General features: G+C 48.3%; 1 protein-coding gene across 12 annotated transcripts in view; it reads right to left on the bottom strand.

Moving 5' to 3' along the window:
- Positions 1–20398, bottom strand: part of TENM4 (teneurin transmembrane protein 4) — a 720654-nt gene that overhangs the window by 214520 nt on the left and 485736 nt on the right. For all 12 annotated transcript variants that reach the window (XM_084773614.1, XM_084773618.1, XM_084773619.1 and 9 more), the window contains one exon: positions 2528–2783. In XM_084773614.1, the coding sequence (XP_084629740.1) occupies positions 2528–2783 (256 nt within the window). The remainder of the gene's footprint in view (positions 1–2527; positions 2784–20398) is intronic.

Raw genomic sequence — 20398 nt, 5'->3', positions numbered from 1 at the left:
CACAAAACCATTAGTGTACCTAAAGCATTACGAGGCATGAGTGTGTGTGTGTATGTGTGTGTGTGTGCTGTTGTTGTTTTGGTAACTTGGTTATATGGTTCTCAAGTGTGAACTTTGTTGATATGCCATGTTGTCATGCCAAAATCTTTAGCATGCCTAAAAGGTAAGAAGATGGCTCATCTACTTTAAAAATTCCACAATCTGTCCTTGATGCTCAGTTGCTGATTCTACCTGCCAGACTTGACCCCCTACTCTCTAACTTTATCTTGTTAGTCTGGCGCCACCAGCCTGTTAAGGTCAGCATTAACATGCAGAATTCTGATGGTGTCAGCCAGCCCAGTTGATGCTGTTCTCAGTTTGGATGCACAGTGTTCTGGAGTCATGGAGGAAGCCTTCTTCAACTACTCATCAGGGCTTCAGAAATAGGTAGGTCAGCAACTCTGGGAGGGACATAGAAAGGCCTCTGCAGAGACCTGAAAGAGCATAGAGTGGGGGAAGGCTACATGCTTACACTGAATGTTAAACACATGTAAGCTATAATATATACAATGCTGTGCTGCATGTATGTTGAGGAATGTATGAAAGGGTATGTGTGCCCATATGCATCTTTCTGTAGATTTAAGTGACATTTTTCTTCTTGCTTATTTCCTTTGCTACTTTCTTTATGATATGTGTCAATTATCTGAATAATAATAGAAGACGAAGCATAAGACCATGCATTCTAAGCAATGGGGGGAAAAGGAGAGAGGACCAGCAAGGCAGGTGAGTTCTAGCTGACGGGGCAGGGTAAGTGAGTTGGGACGATCTTTATTCCACATAGTGGTCACCTGGGCAACCTCTCCTGCTGGCCCTCTTCTGCCTCCGTCTCCTTTGAGAAACTTACAGACTCACCGGAGGAACTCCTGCTTTGGTCCCAAGTGAGAAAAATGAACATCCAAATAGTGAGAACGGCAGCCATGAGCCATGCAGATAACTAGAGCCACTGATTACTTGCTGGTTGCCATCAGCCGTGTCCCACTTAAGAAGCACTGAAAATAATGGAGACTTGATTGGCTACCCCGGGTGGGATGAACAACAAGTAATCCACTCGGTAACTGATGAGGGCAGGAGAGGCGTCTTAAAGGATGTGAACAGGCACGGTCATAATTAAGACACTGGGGTGAGTCATGGTAGACTCATCTCTCTGAGAAACTTGGGTTTGGGGAGATGATTCCACAAGAATAGGATTGTGACTTTGCTCTTGCAGACTCCACCTGCTCCGTGTTGCCAACACCATCACCAATGTGGTCCTGTGTTGGGCAGAGACAGGTACACATGCTTTTGGTGTGAAGGTTAATTTTGCTTCCTTAAGTGCGGTTTAGCTTTGTAGTCCCCCAAAAGAGCAGGAGTTTGGGAAAAGAAAACCTGTGTGTCACTACTTTAAGAGAGAGGGTAGAAGAAGAGGTTTTGCTGGGTCAGCCTGGTTCACTTCACCTGTGACTTACAGAACAGGGCGAGGCCATGCTGAAAGTGTTCTGCTCAGGTGGTAGAACTTCAGATAAATCTAAATCTCTTTTTATCTTCCCATGACTTCTTAACTGAGTTGCATGTTTTTTACAAAAATGCGCGTGCACACACACACACACACACACACACACACACACACACACACACACACACACCATTTTGAAAAACAGTGGCTAAGTACAAGGGAAGCAGATAGGTGTAAGACTCAGACTGGCTGAAGGAACCATGCATGGCACTCCTGGAAGAAGGGAGTAAACCACAGGGTAACAGTACTGGACAGAGAGTCTAGCACCCTGGGTTCGAGTCCCAGCCACGTATCAGCCTCCTGTATGACCTGAGCTGTCACAGACTCACTGACTCAACTTTCAGAGCTCCTGGATGGGGGCTCCATCTCGTCAGGGTATAAGCATTACAGGACATCAGGACATCACAGTACGAAGGCCTATGCTACCAAGTCTGACAGAAAAAAACCTTAGGGGTTCCCTCTGAGTACAGAAAGGTCAGGGCATCCGGACAGGAGAAGGGATTGGGAGACTTGCCTTCACAGAGCACCTGTCACAGTCCAGACAAGTCTGATGCTAAGTACAGGGCAGTGAAATCGCACGCAGTTGGCTGAGTTGAGGACCCCAGCCAAGTGGAAGCAAGTGCCTGCTTTTTCCTACCTCTGTGCCTTCCTCCTTTGCACACCTCTTGCCTACTTTTATAAAAAGCCTTGCCCGGCAAGCTTCACTGCCATTATGTAAACAAGGCAGGAGACGTTCATGAGTCTATCAACTTGACCCGTACCTTTAGTAAGAAGCAGGCTATCACTGGACCCCAGCTCTCCAAAGCTCTCTCCTCCTACCACCAGAGAGCAGCAGCCCAAGGCCAGGCACGTCAGAGCGGCTTCTCTGAACAGATAGGAGTTAGAGACACATTCCCTGCTGCCCTGGCCACCAACAGACCCTAGACCCCGGCTGGTCTGCCCTCTGCCCACCTAGCCCACCCATTCCCTCCCCAGCCTCAGTCCACTGGGACCCACCTGGTCTCCAGTGGGATGTTACTGTTGAGTAGCCAGTTGTCCTGGGCATGAGTTGGTTCCTGGGCGCTGCCTGCTGGGGGCTCCCCGGAGAGTGAGTGGTCTGTAGGTGCAGGGCTTGGGTTGCTCCTTGGGGTGAAGTTGGCCCTGTTCAAGGAGTTGATGGAGGCCGCGTGGTGCTGGTTGGGGGTATGGGCATGGGGGAGTGGTGGCGGTGGCGTCCGGAGCCGAGGGTGGTTCTGCAGGCCACTGGGGTGATCTAGGGAACAAGCAGTCATGGTCAATGGGCTACTGGCTGGGTGCTGCCCCTGGCAGGAGGGACAGCCATAGAGGACCGAACAAGACTACAGGGGCAGGAAGGGGTACAGATATCTGAGACTAGCAAACTGCATATTAATTCATTCAATCAAGTCTGTAGTCCACAGATAGTTCCAAGTCCCTCGTGTTCTGTGCCTGTGTTTGGGGCAATAAAAGAAAAATCCCTGCCCCATACACAGAACTTAAACCTTAGGACAGTAATAAGAAACAAGATTTTGAGAGCAAGAGCGAGAGAGCGAGAGCAGGCGCAAGCAGGCGGGGCTCCGATTGCCCGTTATCAGCAGCTTTATTCCTTTGCCTTTTATCAACCACACTTTCGTGGTTTTGGTCTCTAGAGTATAGTCTCACACCAGTGGCTTCCTCACATGGGAGTGAGTGTGTTTGAGATGGAAGTTCTAGCACCCTGACCCAAATGTATCGAATCAAGAACCCTGGGGTAGGGGCCCAAGGAATCTGACTTTACAGAGCCTGTGGGTGACTGACACATGATTCAATTTGTGAATTGATGGTGCATAGTAAATGAAATTAACAAGGTAAATAAGTGCAAAGAACAGTTAGCTGGGAGTCTGACAAATCTGTGAACACAGAGCCAGGGCAGAGCTCTGTCTGTATGAAGTGCGTGAGCCTGTGAAGGTGTAGACCAGACCGCCTTGGGCAGAGAAGGACTTTTGAGCATAGTGAGCCATGCTGTGTTTGGGTGGATTAAAAACTACTAGTATACTTACTGAGCATACACTGGGTGCCAAATGCTGTTCTGAGCCCCCACCCAGAGGAGAAGACTGGGATAAACATTTTATTTAATCATCTCAGCTACCCAGAGCAACAGGTATTACTATCACTTATATGTAGGTAAACAGCACCACCAACAAAAGACCAAAATCTGGTCTTGGCGTGGAGAATTCAAGTTCCCACGGGAATGTGGCAAAGCAGATTTTAGTTGCAAATAAATCAAGCAAACGAAACTTGCTATTATGATGGCAGGCCTGGGAGTGAATCTTTCCCCTTCTCCGAAGCTACTCACAGAACGCCTCCTCTCATAAAACTGCAGAGCATAATGGGGGTGGGGAGGGGGGAGGGGGGAGAAGTTAGGAAATTAAAATCCAGTCTAGATTCTGCCATTTATTAAGAGTATAATCCTGGACAGGTCAGCCAACCTCTTTGAGCTGCAGCTTTCTCATCTGTGACATGGAAAGTTCATTAATTACCGAGAGGAGAGCGCTACAGTGATATGAAGCAGGGGACAGGATAGAAACATTTTAACAGAGGATAGCTACACCGCTCGGCTTTGTAGGTGTCCTTCTGTGGCAAATGGATACAAAGTAAATCTGGGGGGAACCTGGGGGAGGCCATTAGAAGTAACAGGAAGAAAATGATAACCCACGGAAAGGGTACACACTCCCAGCTGCTGCCTTCAGTCCAAAGTCTGTGTGGGGCCCATAGGCTCTCTGGTCTCTGATGTACCCCATGCCTTCCCGCCCCCCTCTTTCCTCAGCTCCCCCATAACTACCTCCTCCGGCCATATGACCCTCAAAGGTCAGGAGTGACTGAGGCGGTTCAAGGGGGTTGAAGCTTCAGTATAGGGAAGGAGGGTCCCCAGAGGCCACCGGGTGTGGATGTCTTGGGTCAACAGAGAGCTAGGGGTGAGAATCTGAAAGTCAATCTGACTTAAATGCAGGTAGAATATCTGCTTTTCTCCCAGTGAACAAGTAGCCTTGGATCCAGGAGGTAAGCAAGGGTGGGGCCATTTGCTGCACCCAGATCTCTTACATTGCTCTGGAGGTCCAGGAACCAACTGTGTTGGTGGTTCTTAACATGTGGGCCACAACCTCTTTGGGCATTAAATGACCCTTTCACAGGGGTGGCATATCAGATACTCTGCATATCAGATTATTTACTTTATGATTCATCACAGCAGCAAAATTACAGTTATAAAGTAACGATGAAATAATTTTATCATTGGGGGGTTACCATGACATTAGAAAATATATTAAAAAGTGGCAGTATTAGGAAGGTTAAGAACCACTGCACTGTATAAACCAGACAGACTTCAAACTCTCAGAGATTTGTCTGCTTGCCTCTGCCTTCCAAGTGCTGGGATTAAAGGCATGTGACACCACACCTGGCAAGCAGTATTTTAATAGAGTCAGACTGAACAGGGACAGAATCCAGCATCAGAAACAGCCCCTAAGCTTAGCATAGCTGTCCTCGGAGAGGCTCCACCCAGCTTTGAAACAGATGCTGAGACTCACAGCCAAACACTGGCCGGAGTGCACGGAGCCTTGTGGAAGAGTGGGAGGAAGAATAGAAGGTCCTGGAGGGGACAGGAGCTCCACAAGATGAACAACAGAGCTAATTAACCTGGGCCCAGGGCGGGGCTTCAGAGACAGAAGCACCAACCAAGGACTATGCATGACTGTACCTAGGCCCCCTACACACTATGTACCCAACGGGCAGCCTGGTCTTTATGTGGGCCCCCTAGAAAGGGGAGAGGGAGCTGTCTCTGACGAGGACTCTGTTGCTTGCTTCTTGATCACTTCTCCCTGGTGGAGTTGCCTTGCCAGGCCACCGAGGCAGAGGATGCACTCAGTCCTGATGTGACTTGATGTGCTGGAGTGGGTTGGGGGGGAGGCGGGCTCTCCTTTCCTGAGGGTTAGGGATGGGGGGATAAGGGGAAGAGTGAGGGAGGGAGGAACTGTGAGGAGAGAAGGGAGGGGGCTACAATTAGAATGAAAAGTAAATTTTAAAAAGTTGCCCCTGGGGTGTGGCCCGCCCGCCAGCACCTTTCTAGCTGCAGGGCACCGAAGCAGCCAGGTAGCAAGTGAGCCTACAATGCCAGGGCTGTCCAGAGACAGCAGGTCAGGATAGACCGCACCTGCCCTGCCCTAGGAGGAATCCTCTTTTGACATTTTACTTAGATCGATATTAACAATGACTCCTGTGCACTTAAATATCTACTATGAGCTTTCACATCCTTGACTTTTCTAATGCTCACAACAACCCCTAGAAGGAACTATTGGCACCCTTCCCCCACTTTTTTGGATGAAGACGCTAAGGCCTGTGTGACTTCTGTCTTCTAAACCAATGTGCCTTTGTGTCTAACACAGGTTATTGGAGTCTATGGCCAATGGCAGTGAAAGTGCTCTCAGAGAGGGGAGTAGTGTCTGGGCTGGGACAAGCTGGCCTCAGGCAACAGACTTCTGCTCTGTGTCTGAGCAAGGACACCTGTCTCACTAACTGTTGAGAAGCCCTGGGACATTGTAAAGTTCTTCTATAATTTCAGTCCATACTTTCTTCCCACAGATCCAGTGTCCACACATATCACTCCATCCAGCCCGCACGTGAGACATTTTATAATTAAACAGACACCACCTTCAGCAAAGGCCACTGGGTTAGCTACATTTCGCAAGCCTGTTCTTCCAGAACAGTTTTTGGTTCTTCTAAAAACTCCTTGGGTATATTTGGTGACTCATGTACATGACGCATGAAGGAGGCTGAGGCAGGAGGATTGCCTCATATGAGTTTGAAGCCAACCTGGGCTACATAGTATGTTCTATGATAGATTTGGTTATAGTGAGATTCTTTCTCATAAAACCTAAGTAAATAAAACCCAAACATGTGCAGTTGCCAGGACTCTCCAGTACCTTCTTTTATTTTAAATCTGAAGAAACTCCTGAGCACTGGTGTCTCTGCTGACTCTCCCCAAACTGAGGTCATGTGGAGGTGCCATTCCCGTGCTGAGCAGAGCAGTGAATCACAGAGAGGCGCTGGCCTTGTGTCCCACAGCTCTCAGTTCAAGTTTTCTCTCTTCCACTTACAAGCTGTGACCACGGGGCTGGCAAGGTGTTTCCTGACTTCCCATGCAAGCGTTGATGCACACACACACACACACACACACACACACACACACACACACACACAAACATACTCATGCAGACATCATAGCACAAGTAGCACATACACATACACACGTGTATATACACATACTTTGGAACAAGTGTGCACACACACACAACCATAAATAAATGTAAAAATGTTAATGTAGCATTAAAACACCCTATGATGTCTATCAAGTCACTGAACTTCTTCCGAGTTGTAGTTTTCTGGAGATTTCTTTCTAGAGACAATGCCCACTGTGTAAGGTTGTTTTGAGATTCACACGAGATGGTGCATGCTAGGTGCTCAGCACAGTGCCTGGTGTACAGCACTTTAACTATATGGTAACTATTTTCTGCCCAGGGCTAGGGACTAACCCCAGGGCTTCAGGTGAGCTAGACAAGTACTCTGCCATGGTCCTACATCCAACCCTGCAGACAATAGCTGCTAGTCTGCAACAATGATGAAGGCACATGAGTGAACAGACTGTAAACCATAACATGTCACCATGGAGACGACTCTTAAGCATTTTACAGCAGAAGTTCTGAGACCAAAGGAGTGAGAGGGGAAGAACAGGGAATTACTTGGCAGAAGAGCAATGCCCTTTTATCATGGCTGACAGACTCCACTGTGGCCAACCCACTGCCTTCGGGAAGCCAGGAAAGTGCCTGGAGTACAACACAGACCAGAAAAGTGACCAGAATGGCTGGCCCCGACCCTCAGGGCTGGGTACCCGGGGGCTCCCGAGGCTTCAAACAGTAAGTCTCTTGGATGCATCAGATGAGCATCTCAGGGCAGGTGAGGCCCAATACCAAATGTATCTATCCTGAGCTCACAGTGGGCCGGGGGTGGGGGGGAGCCCTGTGCCTTGTTCAGGGACTGATGTGCTTTCAGGTGAAGGATCCCTCCTTGACAAGTGTCAGTTTCCGGGGGATGAGAAGAGCACAGAGCAGAGCCCAGGAGTCCTTACAGAGCAGCTTTGGCCTCTGACAGGTGATGTGATATTAGGGCTGGTCACCACTTCCCTGAGCCTCTCCCTACTTACTCATTTAGAAAGTGGACCTGTGTTAGAAATGCCAATAAAAGGTAGAGAAGTGATGGTCTTGGTGTAGGCTGAAAATAGAGACTAATAAGCATGGCCAACTTTGAAATGCTCAACCTAGTTAGACAACATCTACGGACATGAACTCTGGGTGATGTCACCACCTACATTGGTTCACAAATATTGAGGAGTAAGTAACAGACACTAAGTGCTTTCCTTAGGAAATCCTGCAACAGCTCTGAAAAGAAGAGACCATTGTTAGTCTTCATGGAAAGGCCAAGCAACTTGCCCACACTTACAGACTATTAAGCGCTGCAGCCAGAATTTGAACTTCAGCAGACTGGTTTCAAAGCCGCAGTGTGAAATCCTTCACTTGTGTCCATCCAGTGGGTCAGGACAGGCCAAGTGCACTCAACAATGCCTGTCATACTGGGAGCACCTTACAAGTGTTGATGGCAATCCTTCTTGTCACCTTGTATTCCAGCCCTTGGAGCACCTGGAGGCACGGAGGGTAGCTGCTTGACTTTGGCTCTTGGGGCCCAGGAAGAGAGCATGAGAGGTGACACATGGCCCATGTTGTGAGACAGTCAAGGCAGAGAATGATAACTGTGTGAGCGTTAGAAGCCTAAGAGAGCACGGTGCTGGGGGCACACTGAACTCATAGTATGAGGAGCACTGGTTGGCTGTGAGTGAGGTAAGACAGTGAGGCAGGCCTAGGAGGTAACTGCTTGGAGGTGAAAGCTGGAAAACTTGGTCATCACTGGGTAGGAACTGGTGCAGTATTAGCACTGGGGGAGGCTCTGAGGCTGGTGGAGGATGAGGCAGGGGGTGGGAGGTAGTGCCCCAGATCAAGAGCAGGGTGCCTTCCCAGGAAATAGGTTGCAATGGAGTAGGCCATGCTCATGAGAAAGAAAGCATAAACTTTAATAGGCTTTGGCTCAGCCATGACAGTCAAGTGCTGAGGTCTAAGGACATCAAAGATAGCTCCAAGAAAAGGTGCCAGGTCAGGTGCCCCTACATACCAACCCTGCCAAACCACAGACAGGTGCCCAAAGCTCTCTTTGCCTCGGAGTTAATGATGACCCCAGTTTGCACTGCAGTCATTAATCGGGCCCTGAAGATCTTCGGATATGAAAGATGATGGTATTTAATTATCATAAAACACAAAAACTGCAGCTGCCTGAGCATGCCAACGGAAAGAATTATTTGGCTTCCATTAAAATGCCATCGACCACCACTGACTCGGGATGGTGATATAGAGGTGCCGAGTGCTTAGCTAATGAACCTTGGCCTACAAGACCAATTTAGAGAGACCAGAGAGTTCTTTGTCACCACGGTCCGCAGCGGCATCTGACGGCCCCACTTCTAATCTCAGTCCTGCCTCCTTTAAGCTGTGCTGTCACAGACAATTTATTTAACTTGGGTTTTAACTTTGTCACCTGTCAAAGGTACATGACAGTAGCTGGCAAACTGTAAAGTCCCAAGCAAGAGTTAGAGAGAGAATTATCATCAGTATTATGTATCAACCTAGAATGGATTCCAACCCAAAAGCAAGCCCTGGTGTGAGCAGGATGTGAGGGGTAGGTAGATCTTTCCATCCCTTCCTCCTCGTATGGGATGTTTGCTGTTCATTCTCACTGACGTCCCTTTACTGGCCAGTGTACAGGGATTCTCCGTGGTATTTGGTCTGACACACTAGATGGTCTTAGGGAGAAGGAGAGGCCTTGGAGGTGGAGCAGCATGCTGGGAGAAACACAGAGCCTTGAGGTTGAAAGATGTCTGCTTGACTTTCTTATTTATGTGTAGCAGACCAAATACCCAGACTACGTCAATGGGTGCATTGTACAGGGTAGAACAGCAGGGCCGTGCATGCCAAAGCTCCTCTGTCTGACACAGTGCTTCTTAAGAGGGGCCTAGGAATGAAGAAGGGGTGTTTCTCGGAGTCCCAGCAATGCTCTCCACCCGCCGCCCCCAGAGGGACAGTTATTCACAAACTAATCAAGGGCATCAAAGCCCATGTTTCTAAGTGTGCTGTGTGGCTTGTGACTATCAGCAGATACCCACCGACACATGACTTTTGTGATTGTCTCTGTCGGTGGCTAATTTGCTCTGTGACCTTGAATAAGGCACCTAATGTACCCAAGTCCCAGTTTCCTGTACTGACAAACAGGGGGAGGAGGAAGAAGGAGACTTCTCTAATTCTAGGATGCAAGACTGGATCAGGGGTGTCGGGTGAAGCTGTGATATTTGCTCATGAGCATCTGGTTACAAAAGACACTCCTAGGATGCTGTGTGCTGGGCATTACTGTATGGCTGGGTACCAGAAAGGATGAAAGAGAAGTGTAGGGTGCTCCCTCCTTCCCTGCTTCCCGCTTCTATGTCTCCTGCAAACTTCCCACTGGATTCTTAAGTACGGATGCTGGAGACAGAGGTGGGCTAGACAGGCTTTCTGCTGTAAAGTTGTAACAAACTTATTGGAAAAGGGCAGCTGAAGCCAGGAGCATTGTTGTTGTTGTTGTTGTGTCATTTCTGGGTGCAGGTATTCCATTAAATCTGTGTCTACCTCAAGGCTGAACTTGTTCTGGGAGAGCTTTCTGGCTGTCAAGTGAGCTTTCCTTCCTGTCATTGTCACCTCCGTCGGCTTTTCAAAAATGGTCTGACCCATAAACAGTCAGGTCACGGCCTAAATCAACAAAGGGCCACAGTTGATAGGTAAGACAAGAGTGATTGTGAGTGAGTGAGTGAGTGGTGTGTGTGTGTGTGTGTGTGTGTGTGTGTGTGTGTGCCTGTATAAGTGCATATGTGTGACTGTGTGTGTTCAGCAGGAGTAGGGTGCGTTGGAACACAGTCCATAGACTACAAAGCACCAAGAATGAGGGCAGGTAATTTTCAGAGTATGCTGATAGGTGGTGTGGTCCTAGTGGAGGTGACCCCCCCCCTCTAGATGAGGTGACCCCCTCCTCTGGACTATTTGGTGCTTCCCTGGCTTCCTGAGGGAGGGACTGGTCCTATGAGAATAGGAGGAAGATCAATCCTGTCAGCCTGGAAATGGGAGAGTTGAAAGAAAGTGTGTGTGTGTGTGTGTGTGTGTGTGTGTGTGTGTGTGTGTGTGTGTGAGCGAGCCTGCCAGGAACTTAGGACTAGTGTTCCAAGCCTCATGGTTCATGTCCACATAGTCTGTGCCAGGGAGTTAAACGCCCAATTATAGCTCTCGTAGTAGAGTTCTAGACTGAAGAACTTCCAGTGTGGCTACTAACTCACTCATGACTTTGGATGGGCCTTAGTTTGTCTATGAGGAAAATGGGGTTTCTCCATTCACCAGAGGATCTATGATAGTCTCTGCCAGGCTTTGACAATCTGATTCCTAGTGACTTCCCTTTGCTCCTCTCAGGGAATGTCCTAGAAAGAAGATGATAGGGTGAACACTTGCTGCCCTCAGACAGAATAAACATGGAAGAGATGTGCCTTGTCTCTGTGGAGCCCTCAACAGATATATCAGGACCAGGCCAGGGAGTTGGAGCCATTGGCAGCCCATTTGAAGAGTCAGCAAACTGGATCATGTCACTCCTTGGTGTCAAGCCTGTGGGTGGCTCCGGCGCCCACTGGATAAGATCCTTCGCTCTGCAGCCTGAGCCCTACCACTGCAGGGTAGTGCCCACACTCTTCACCTCCCTCCGTGAAAGTTGCCAAGGTCAAGTCCACCTTAGACCCCTCGTGAAGCTGTTTCAGTCATAGCTTTGCATACGCGGGTCTGACCGGAAAAGCCATATTCCCTTCATTACCAGGCTGGCTCACAGTAGAAGCTGCCTCCTCCAGGCAGCTTTCTGTGATGCCCTTCCCCCTCGTTTGAGGTAGAGGCTCTTCCTTCAGTTTCTTCAAGCGTCCATATCTCACCAAGTCATCGCCACATTCACCATATGCCTAGAGCACACCAGAGCGGTCAGTCTGATGGAAGGAAAGGGACCCACAAAGGGTTTGTGATGTGGCCAGCATGTGGAACAGGAGGTGAGGTTTGAACCTGACGCTGTTCAGCCTTAATTGTGACATTCACATCACTGTCCCCCTATTAACCTGATCCGGGTTCTCTTAACCTCTCGAGGTCACCTAGATGTGCCAGCGTTTATCACAAGATAAAGCTATTTCTTCAGAATTTACTGATAGAAATAAAATGGAGGGAAGGGAAGGAATGTGAGGGTTGTGAATTTTCCTCCTGAGGGCACTCTCTGGGTGAAGAGAAGTAGGAAAATGACCTGATAAACTGCCCTGACCTTCAGGACTGGGGTCTGTTGCCACAATATAGGCTGTTCCCTGCAGGAACTCTCGGAGTCGTGTCTTTATTTCTTTTTCATACTGTCTCTAACTGCTGATGGACGCATAAAGCTTTTACAGCAACCTCAGTTATCAGCTGTGTCTCCCGAGCAGTTTGGAGAATACCAGGCCAAGTGTAAAGAAAGGATCAGGGTGTCTGAAATACCCTAAAACCTTTCATGCCTCTTAACAATAGCACGTGGGTGCAGAAGCCCATGGTGCCATGGACCCCAGAAAGAAGAGTCACGATATAAAAGGAACAACACCAAGAAACAGATATTACCTTTGCTTTAAAGATTGGGAACCTGGAGTTTACATGGTTCTGTGTCTTACCTAGTTGTCAACACCTGTGAGCCGACACCCTCAAGCCTGGATTCAGAGGCCAACCTCAGGCTTTACAGAGCTAAATCTGAAACCTTGAGCCCCAACTGTAGCACATTCCAACCCATCAAGTCTCAATACAACATGGGGCACCCTGCTCACATGATGGACATCTGTCTCCTTTGGGGCCTAATACATCTGATGGGAGAAAAGGCCAGAAGCATTAGGCAAATTGCCCAGGCCAGGGAGGTATTTTAATCCTTCACTACACACTATATGTGGGCTTTCCTGTTCAGGAGAGTGTGGGCAGGCACTCTACACATCAGTGTCCAGAAGGCCAGTCATACCACAAACCGGAAACATTTTTGTCCTCTTGTAGTCTTCTGCAAAGTGCATAACTCTGTCCTAAGACCACAGAAATGTATTACTAATACCAATACTGGCCTCAAAGTATCAGAAGGCAGGCCGCTGGTTATTTCATTAAGCATCATCGAGGCAGTAGGAGGAACACAGGGCTGTGTGCTAGGAGGGTGGCCTGGGACTGAACCAGCTGTGGACTTGCAAGTGACTGAGGTCATCTTCTGGCATCTTCCTGATGTGAAAAATGGAGATACTAGCCCTAGGAGACCAGTCTTCACAGAAAGAGGTAATAAAAACCACATGTGCCCACTAGCTTTAGCTATATTTATCACCATAGTCCAGAAGGGGAAACTGAGGCACACACAGGAGGAGTATGCTCTTGCTCCATTTGCTACCCAGTGCATAGACAGGACTGCATGTGTCTTTAGTCTCATCTGCCTGTCGTGGCTAGGGCAAGCTCAGTTCCCACACTTAGCCCGCCTGTTCACGTCACCTGGCAGTCAGGAGGGGACCCTGTACATCATGCTGCTATCATCACTCCTACTTGAGAACAGCCTCTTCAGGGATGCATTCTGGTGAATGCCATCCCAGGAAGTGATGCTCTTTGCCCTTTGACAGCCCCAGCATCCTGGACTGCTTCGCACTGGCACACCTTGGCGAAGGTGACAGATTGGCTAAAAAGGTGTGAGAACCCCGAGTAGGCTCTCGGGGCATGTGAGTGCCCCAACTCCCCCTCCAGGAGCCTCAGGGCCAGAGCTCACCTTCCCTGCCCCAAACTGGCCACACCACAGGCCTTTTTCCGGTCCCCTATTCCGGTCCCTGATGCCGCTAGCCTGATTTTGATGCAGAACGCATACACCTGGGCTCATTCCCCCACGCGGATTCTTTTCTTTCGACTGTGGCATATTTTATTTTTCCAATTTCAGAATCTACTTATGTTAAAAACGGAAGAGAGAGAAATCCAATCAGCTCGGCTGAAGTTTATGAAACAAATAATGCAGCCGGCAACAGAACCTTAATCAAACAGTTATATTCATAGCTACAGTGATCAGAGCTCTGCCTAATTTATACCACCCCGGGTGCCCTAGGAAATCGTCTCTTGTCAACTTTTGCAACCAACACCAAGACAGAGAGACAGGATGGCTATCCAGGCCTGGCATCCTGGGAAATCTGGGGGCACATGTGGACTTGTAAGCTTGCCCCTCAACCTCTACTCACACCTGAATGCCATTCTAGTCTCTTTTTGTTTTGCATATGGTTGTGGCTTGCCTGTGAATTGTCCCCAGTAGCTCCTGTGTGAGGAGGGCTCAGCTGTTGGAGGAGGTGGAATCTTTGGGACTGTCCTTAGTAGAAATGGGCCTAAGTGCATGGGCTTTGAGAGTGCTATCTCTCTGTGTAGACTTGGCTGTTCTGGACTCACTTTGTAGACTAGGCTGGCCTTGAACTCACAGCGATCCACTTGCCTCTGCCTCACGAGTGCTCGTCTCTCAGGTGGCAACTCTATAGGGCCTTTGCTGGCCTGCCATTTCTTCTCTCTCTGGTTACCTTCCACACTGGAGCATCTCTACTGTCGGCCAGTGGATCTGGCTGGGATAAGGGAGCTGGTGAGCATCCTCACCCTTCTGGCTTGGGAGCCTGGTTCAGGCAGAGGGATGTAACAATGGTAACTTCCCTAGCCTCCTCCTCATTTCCTCAGGTTGAAGCTCACCTCAGATACTGAAATAATGCTACTTCCTCACTCTGCAGATGGACCACTCAGCACTATCTTTTAAAGGTCATTCATATGCCTGCACTTACCCGGGTACACACTAACTCCTGTGTCCATGAGAGTCTCATAGAGGTCTGAGAGTCCCCTGAGATAACTCTACTGTCACACCACACGTACCCAGTCAGACACCTGCCAAGTAATAGGTACAAATGGTGGGTGAGCAAAGGATCAGGAACGACTTTCTCAGACTTTCACTAACATTTTAAGCAAATTTTGTGAACACTCTGTCCCTACAATAAAGGATGTCCATTTTCTCTTCACAAAGCAAATGTCCCGTAGTGGTCTGTGGGTACCAAGTAAGAAGAGGGTGTCCATTTCTAAGTAGATAGGGCAGGACCAGTGCAGGACCAGAACAGCTGTGCTTTTGGACTTGGAGATGGGGCAGTACAGTCTGTGGGTCATGGTGACATGGTTTGTGCTTTTTTTTTTTTATTTAAAAAATGTAATTTTTAAAATTTCCTATGAGAATTTCAGCTATGTACACAGGATACAGCGCCTTTCTCTCTTCTCTACCCCTTCACTCCTCTTGCCCTCCCAACCTCGCGTTATCTCAGTTGTTGCTTTTGTAACCCACGGAGTCTAGCAGAGCCACCTGACTGTACACGGCTGTGCAGCCATTTCCCAGCCACTGGTGCATGGGCAACCTACCAGTGGCCATGTTCCCAAAGAAAAATGCTTCTTCCTCCTCCAGCTGCCTTCATCTGCCTTTAATAACCCCTCAGCTAAAGGTGGGTCCCCTTGAACCCCTTCCCATCCTTCTGGAATTTTGAGGTCTGTACTTTTCCTTATATCCTCAGCTCCTGCTGTTTAACTCAGGCGCACTGTTACTAATCACACTTACTCCCATTGATTTTTTTTTTTTATCCCTGAGGACAAACTACCTCATCCCTCCTTAATCTAATGACTCAAATTAGGCAAACGCAGCCATCTGATACGCATTAGGCATTACTCCAGAAAGGAAGACATCAAACAAAATATGACCAAAACTCTTTTAATGTCTTCATTCTCTTAACTGCCCATGCAAATCAGGCAGAGGCCTTCTAAATAGGGAAAAGCTGTTGGAGGCTCTGTATGCTCTCAGGATCCTTCTTTGGGTCGGGTCATCCAGGGCTCATGAGCGAGCGCCAAACCCTGAGTCTCCTGTGTGGCAAGCAAGCACTGTTGAAGACTTTACATTGGTTGGTTTTCCATCCCACAGTATTGCGCCATGCACACCTAACGCCATCCATCCTTATTTCACACGAAGACAACCCATGCTTGCGGAAATGAATGGTAAGCCCCAGGCTGCCCAGGAAGTGGGCGATTCAACCCAGGACTAAGGTTATCCTGCATTATGCAGGCACTTTTCTTCCTCTTCTCACTATTCCCTTTGGCAACCCACTGAGGCTGGGGACAGCCAGTGTTTTTGAAGACTGCCACTTACGGAATGCAATAAGCCTTGCATTCAGAGGCCTTAGACAAAGGGATGATCTGGATGCGCAGGTCTATCTTGCATCTGGATATGCAGCGCTGAGGTCTGGAGAGGAAAAGCCATAGAGCAGCAATCGTGTCCAAGCACGGGAAGTGCGCCTGGAGGAACTTCAGAAATAACATCTCTGTTTCTCCTTCTCAAGGACTCAAATGTGGCACCGGGGGATAGATTTCTAAATGTCAAAGCCTCTGTGAAGACTGTCTGCCCGCCCCCTTCGCACACACTCGAGGTCTGCGCTATAATTACAGGCACGTCTCCCCTGGCCCTCCATATTTGCCTTGCCTGAGCCCATCTGTGCTGGGCTGTCGTCAGCGCAGGAAAGCATTGCAGGCAGCCTCCCAGAGGAACTCTGTTGTCCCAGCAGACTGATGGAGAAAACTGGTAATTGAAGGTGGAAGGCCAAGGCGAGAAGAGAGGCAGTGGCTCTGGGGAGCCTGCTATGAGGCTGACAGCTCAAACCGTGCTTGGCCTGGCCTCTCTCCAGCCAGAGAACACATGCTGCCACTTTCAGCTGTGACCTCAGACTTCCCGGAGCCTCCAAATTCACAGCCCTTTTCCCCCTTCTCTGACCTCACGGTAGAGGCAAGCCAGCCACTACCATCTACTGTGTACAAGGCCAGGGTATGGGAGTAGAAAGACGAGGCTATTAAGATGCCAAGCTTCCCTCAGGAGCCTCAGGGACAATGGTCCCTAACTGGAGGCGGCAGCAACGGGAATCAGTAAGATCCTGGCTGCATGTCCAGTGTGATAGGGCTGGCACGGACGGCCAGACTCTCGCCAGATTTGAAGAGGAGACCTAGGAGGAGCAATGAGCAACCAGATGGCAGCATGCAGCAAGCTGCACACTGCGGGACATTTTCTTCAAGGTCTCAGAGGCAATCTCCGGAGGCCTTGAAGACGGACACTGCTAAATGATAGGGACAACGTATAACATGCAGGGACAGTGTGAGCAGAGGCAGGCAGGCAGAAAATAGAGGGAATGTGGTTTGCGACACTCACAGGCAATTAATTTAATTAAGCATTGCCCTCCTGATGTCTTTATGGTGACAGCTCTTGTTACTTAACTCTTCCTGTGTTTTTGCCCAGTGTCTCAAACTAGGCCATCTTGTCAAAACATTTCTTTAAATCTCTGGTCCTCCCCGGAGTCCAAATAGTTCTTGGTGTGAGACAAGAGCTGACGCAACCATTGCTAACACACCGAGGACCACTTTTCCAAGTTAGAAAAGAACACCGTTCGCATGGCTGCCGTTCCTGAACATCCCACCTAAAGGCCAGTCACCACTTCAGAAAGGAAGTGCGCTGCATGGTGAACACGGGTGGAAGGCAGATGCGTGTAACCCAGGTGGGAGGTAAATGCGTGTAACCCTGGTCACCTGTGTCCAAGGTCTGAGTGTGTCCCCGAGGTAGCATTGTTTTGCAAGTACGATACACTGCAGTGGGCATTATAGCCCAAAAGATCAAAATAAGAAAATAAATAAAACAAAGTGTTCCAAGTTTGAAATACAAAGGTTGCACTAGGAAGCTCTCAGGGGACGTGGGGATGTTTTATGACTGACCTCAGAATCAGGCAGAAGTCATCAGCATCCACGCTCCTTACCACCACCGTTCCCCAGGCCACAGGGAAGAGCTCAGCCACCCCTGCCCTGCCTCTCCTTCCCGCCTATTATCTGCCAGGCACTGAACCAATCACAGAGAACATATGACAAACAAGAAAGTCTCCTCTCAAACAGAAGACGGAGGATCACCAATTAAACACTGTGTAGCAAGCGGCAAGTGGTTAAGGCCAGTGTGTCACCTTTTCAGTCACCCAAGGGCTGATTTCATGTGCTGTTACCATCTTGAAATTTTTCAAGTAATTTCTGAATAAGAGACCCAACACTTGCACTGTATATTTGGCCCTGTAAGTTATGTGGGCAATTCTGAATATGAAGAAAAGCTTTTCCATCTGGCTTCCATTTTTCCCTTTGACAGGGAGGAATAAGACCATTTGGGGGAAGTGACCACTGTTGAAAGGTGTTTGTGAGACAGAGAGGTGATTCCACCTCCTGGGTCAATGAACAGTTCAGAAATAAGTATGTGATCCAGTTTGGGACAACGAGACTCAAAGGTAGCTTCTTGAGAATCTGTCCCCTCTCTCTCTGTCCCTGTCCCTGTCTCTGTCTCTCTATCTCTATCTCGCGTGCGCGCGCTCTCTCTCTCTCTCTCTGTCTCTCTCTCTCTGTCTCTGTCTCTGTCTCTCTCTGTCTCTGTCTCTGTCTCTCTCTCTCTCTCTCTCTCTCTCTCTCTCTCTCTCTCTCCCTCTCTCTCTCTCTCTCTGTCTCTCTCTGTCTCTCTCTCTCTCCCCCCCCCTCTCTCTCTGTGTATCATCATCACTATCACCATCATCATCATCACCACCATCATCATCATCATCCATAGAGAGGAAGGAAGTCTTCCTTGCTCGTTAAATGGTCTGCATTGCTACTAACAGCCATCTTCCAGCTACAAGGGGAAGCTGGCTTGAGTAGATAGAGAAAAGCTGTGGAGAGTGCCTGGCCCCTTCAGGGTTTCATCTCTCTCTTAAGCAACTAACCCTCAAGCTACCCGATCTCTGGGCTCCCTTCTATGTAGTACAATACACTTCAGTACCTGGTGCTGCTCTGAGTTGCAGCTGCAAGTATCTCAAGTGACAGAAGAACTTCATTTGAAGGCCAGATTCTGCTACTTACCCACATTACACCTACAGGAGCCTTATGCTCTCTCCCCGACTTGAAAATGAGGGTGAGTAATCACATTTTATAAGGCAGCCATGGAGACCAAAAGAAGTAACTCCGAGAAGATGCTTGGACTGTGCCTGGTGTGTGGCAGGGGCCAGGTCACTGACAGGCATCATGATGGTGACAGTGTCTGAACCTAGTGGGTAGCTGCTGTCTCTGAGTTTCCTGGTGATAAGTTGGTAATGAGCTAACTTTGCCAACTACAGGGAAAAGCAGCAGAAGTCTTTATTAGAAATAAAGCTTTTTTTTTTCTTTTTGCACCAAAAGCGACATATAACTATAGCAATAGATTTTAAAGGAGTAGAAAAAATCCAATTAGGTCATGTTCATATTGCAGAGGTAGTCAGAGGTTTGTGCCTTTGGGAAGCTGGACCTTCCCCAACCACTTGCTATAGTGGGGCTTTCTTCTTCCTAATGCTAATTGCAAAGTTCATGGAATAGCCTGAGATGGCAGGGGCAAGAAAAATAACAGTTGTGGCACATGCCTGTGATCCTAGCACTTGGGAGGGAGCAGTTGCAAGATCTCAAGTTCAAGGCTAGCCTGAGCTACATATTAAGACTCAACAGAAAAATCACTTCCACTACCAACACCAACGCTAGCTTCTATTTCTATCTGAGTAACCAAATCTGAATTCTTACTCTATATTCTAAGTTTAGCCTCTTGAAAATGTCCAATATTCCTCAATAAATAAGTACCAACTAAAATGTGTGATTTCAACTTAAGAGTTGGATTTTAGGGTAGGGAATAAGTTCTAACTCATTGGTGATGGGCAATGAACTAACCCAATCCACTCACACTTGAGTTATTTTTATTTAAAAGATGAAAGTAGATGGGAGGTGGGGGAAAATGGTTTTCCTTTTGCTCATTATATGAGCCACTTTGTGGCTAGATAATTTCAGAAGCTTGAGAAATTCTAATCACGTGTACTCAGATAGGATCTTTATCCTGCCTTACACCACCGCCATATGAGGCTGGTACAGGGAGAGAGAGGGAGCCTGGTTGCAGCTCAGCAGACAAGTACCCCAGTGTGGGTGTTTCTTAAAGGTGGCACCAGATGTGCTGGAGAGGTGGTGACAACGCAGCCGCCTTCACAACCCTTCGCGTCATGAGAGTTCCCACATGGTGCTTTAACAAAGCTATGTTCCAGAAGGGCATTTCCCTGCCTGAAGCCTTTCCCCAGGAAACCGTCACCCTTAAGTGTAGGTCTCTCTTTGCCTGACATTCAAGGTCCATTAATATTTGGTTCCTTTTACAGTCTCATCTGTCAACAACCCCTTGCATTAAGCATCCATCCTGGTCACAACGAGACCATGGAAATCTCTCCAAAAGAAAGAAGCAATTAGCAACTCATAGAAAAAGGAAGGTCTATGCAAGAAAGTGTGGATGGTGATCATCTGCTGCTTGGCTTGGAAGGAAAGAGAAATGAAAACCAGAACCAAAGTTCCATGTACCACATAATTATAACTACATGACCAATGGCTGTTTATTAAAAAATGATTATACTAATTACGAGGCATTGTGGGAAGAAGAATAGTAAGAGAGCAGGTGGTGTGGGAATCATCTTCCCTTATACAAAATTAACAAATAGTGTTTATAGCTGGGAGATGAAGCCTGTGACTTGGAGGCACTGAGGACACAGACAACAATCATGGGAGT

Source organism: Acomys minous (assembly GCF_964271855.1).
Source record: "Acomys minous genome assembly, chromosome: 2".
NCBI lineage: Eukaryota > Metazoa > Chordata > Mammalia > Rodentia > Muridae > Acomys > Acomys minous.
This window is presented reverse-complemented; position numbering and strand designations above follow the sequence as displayed.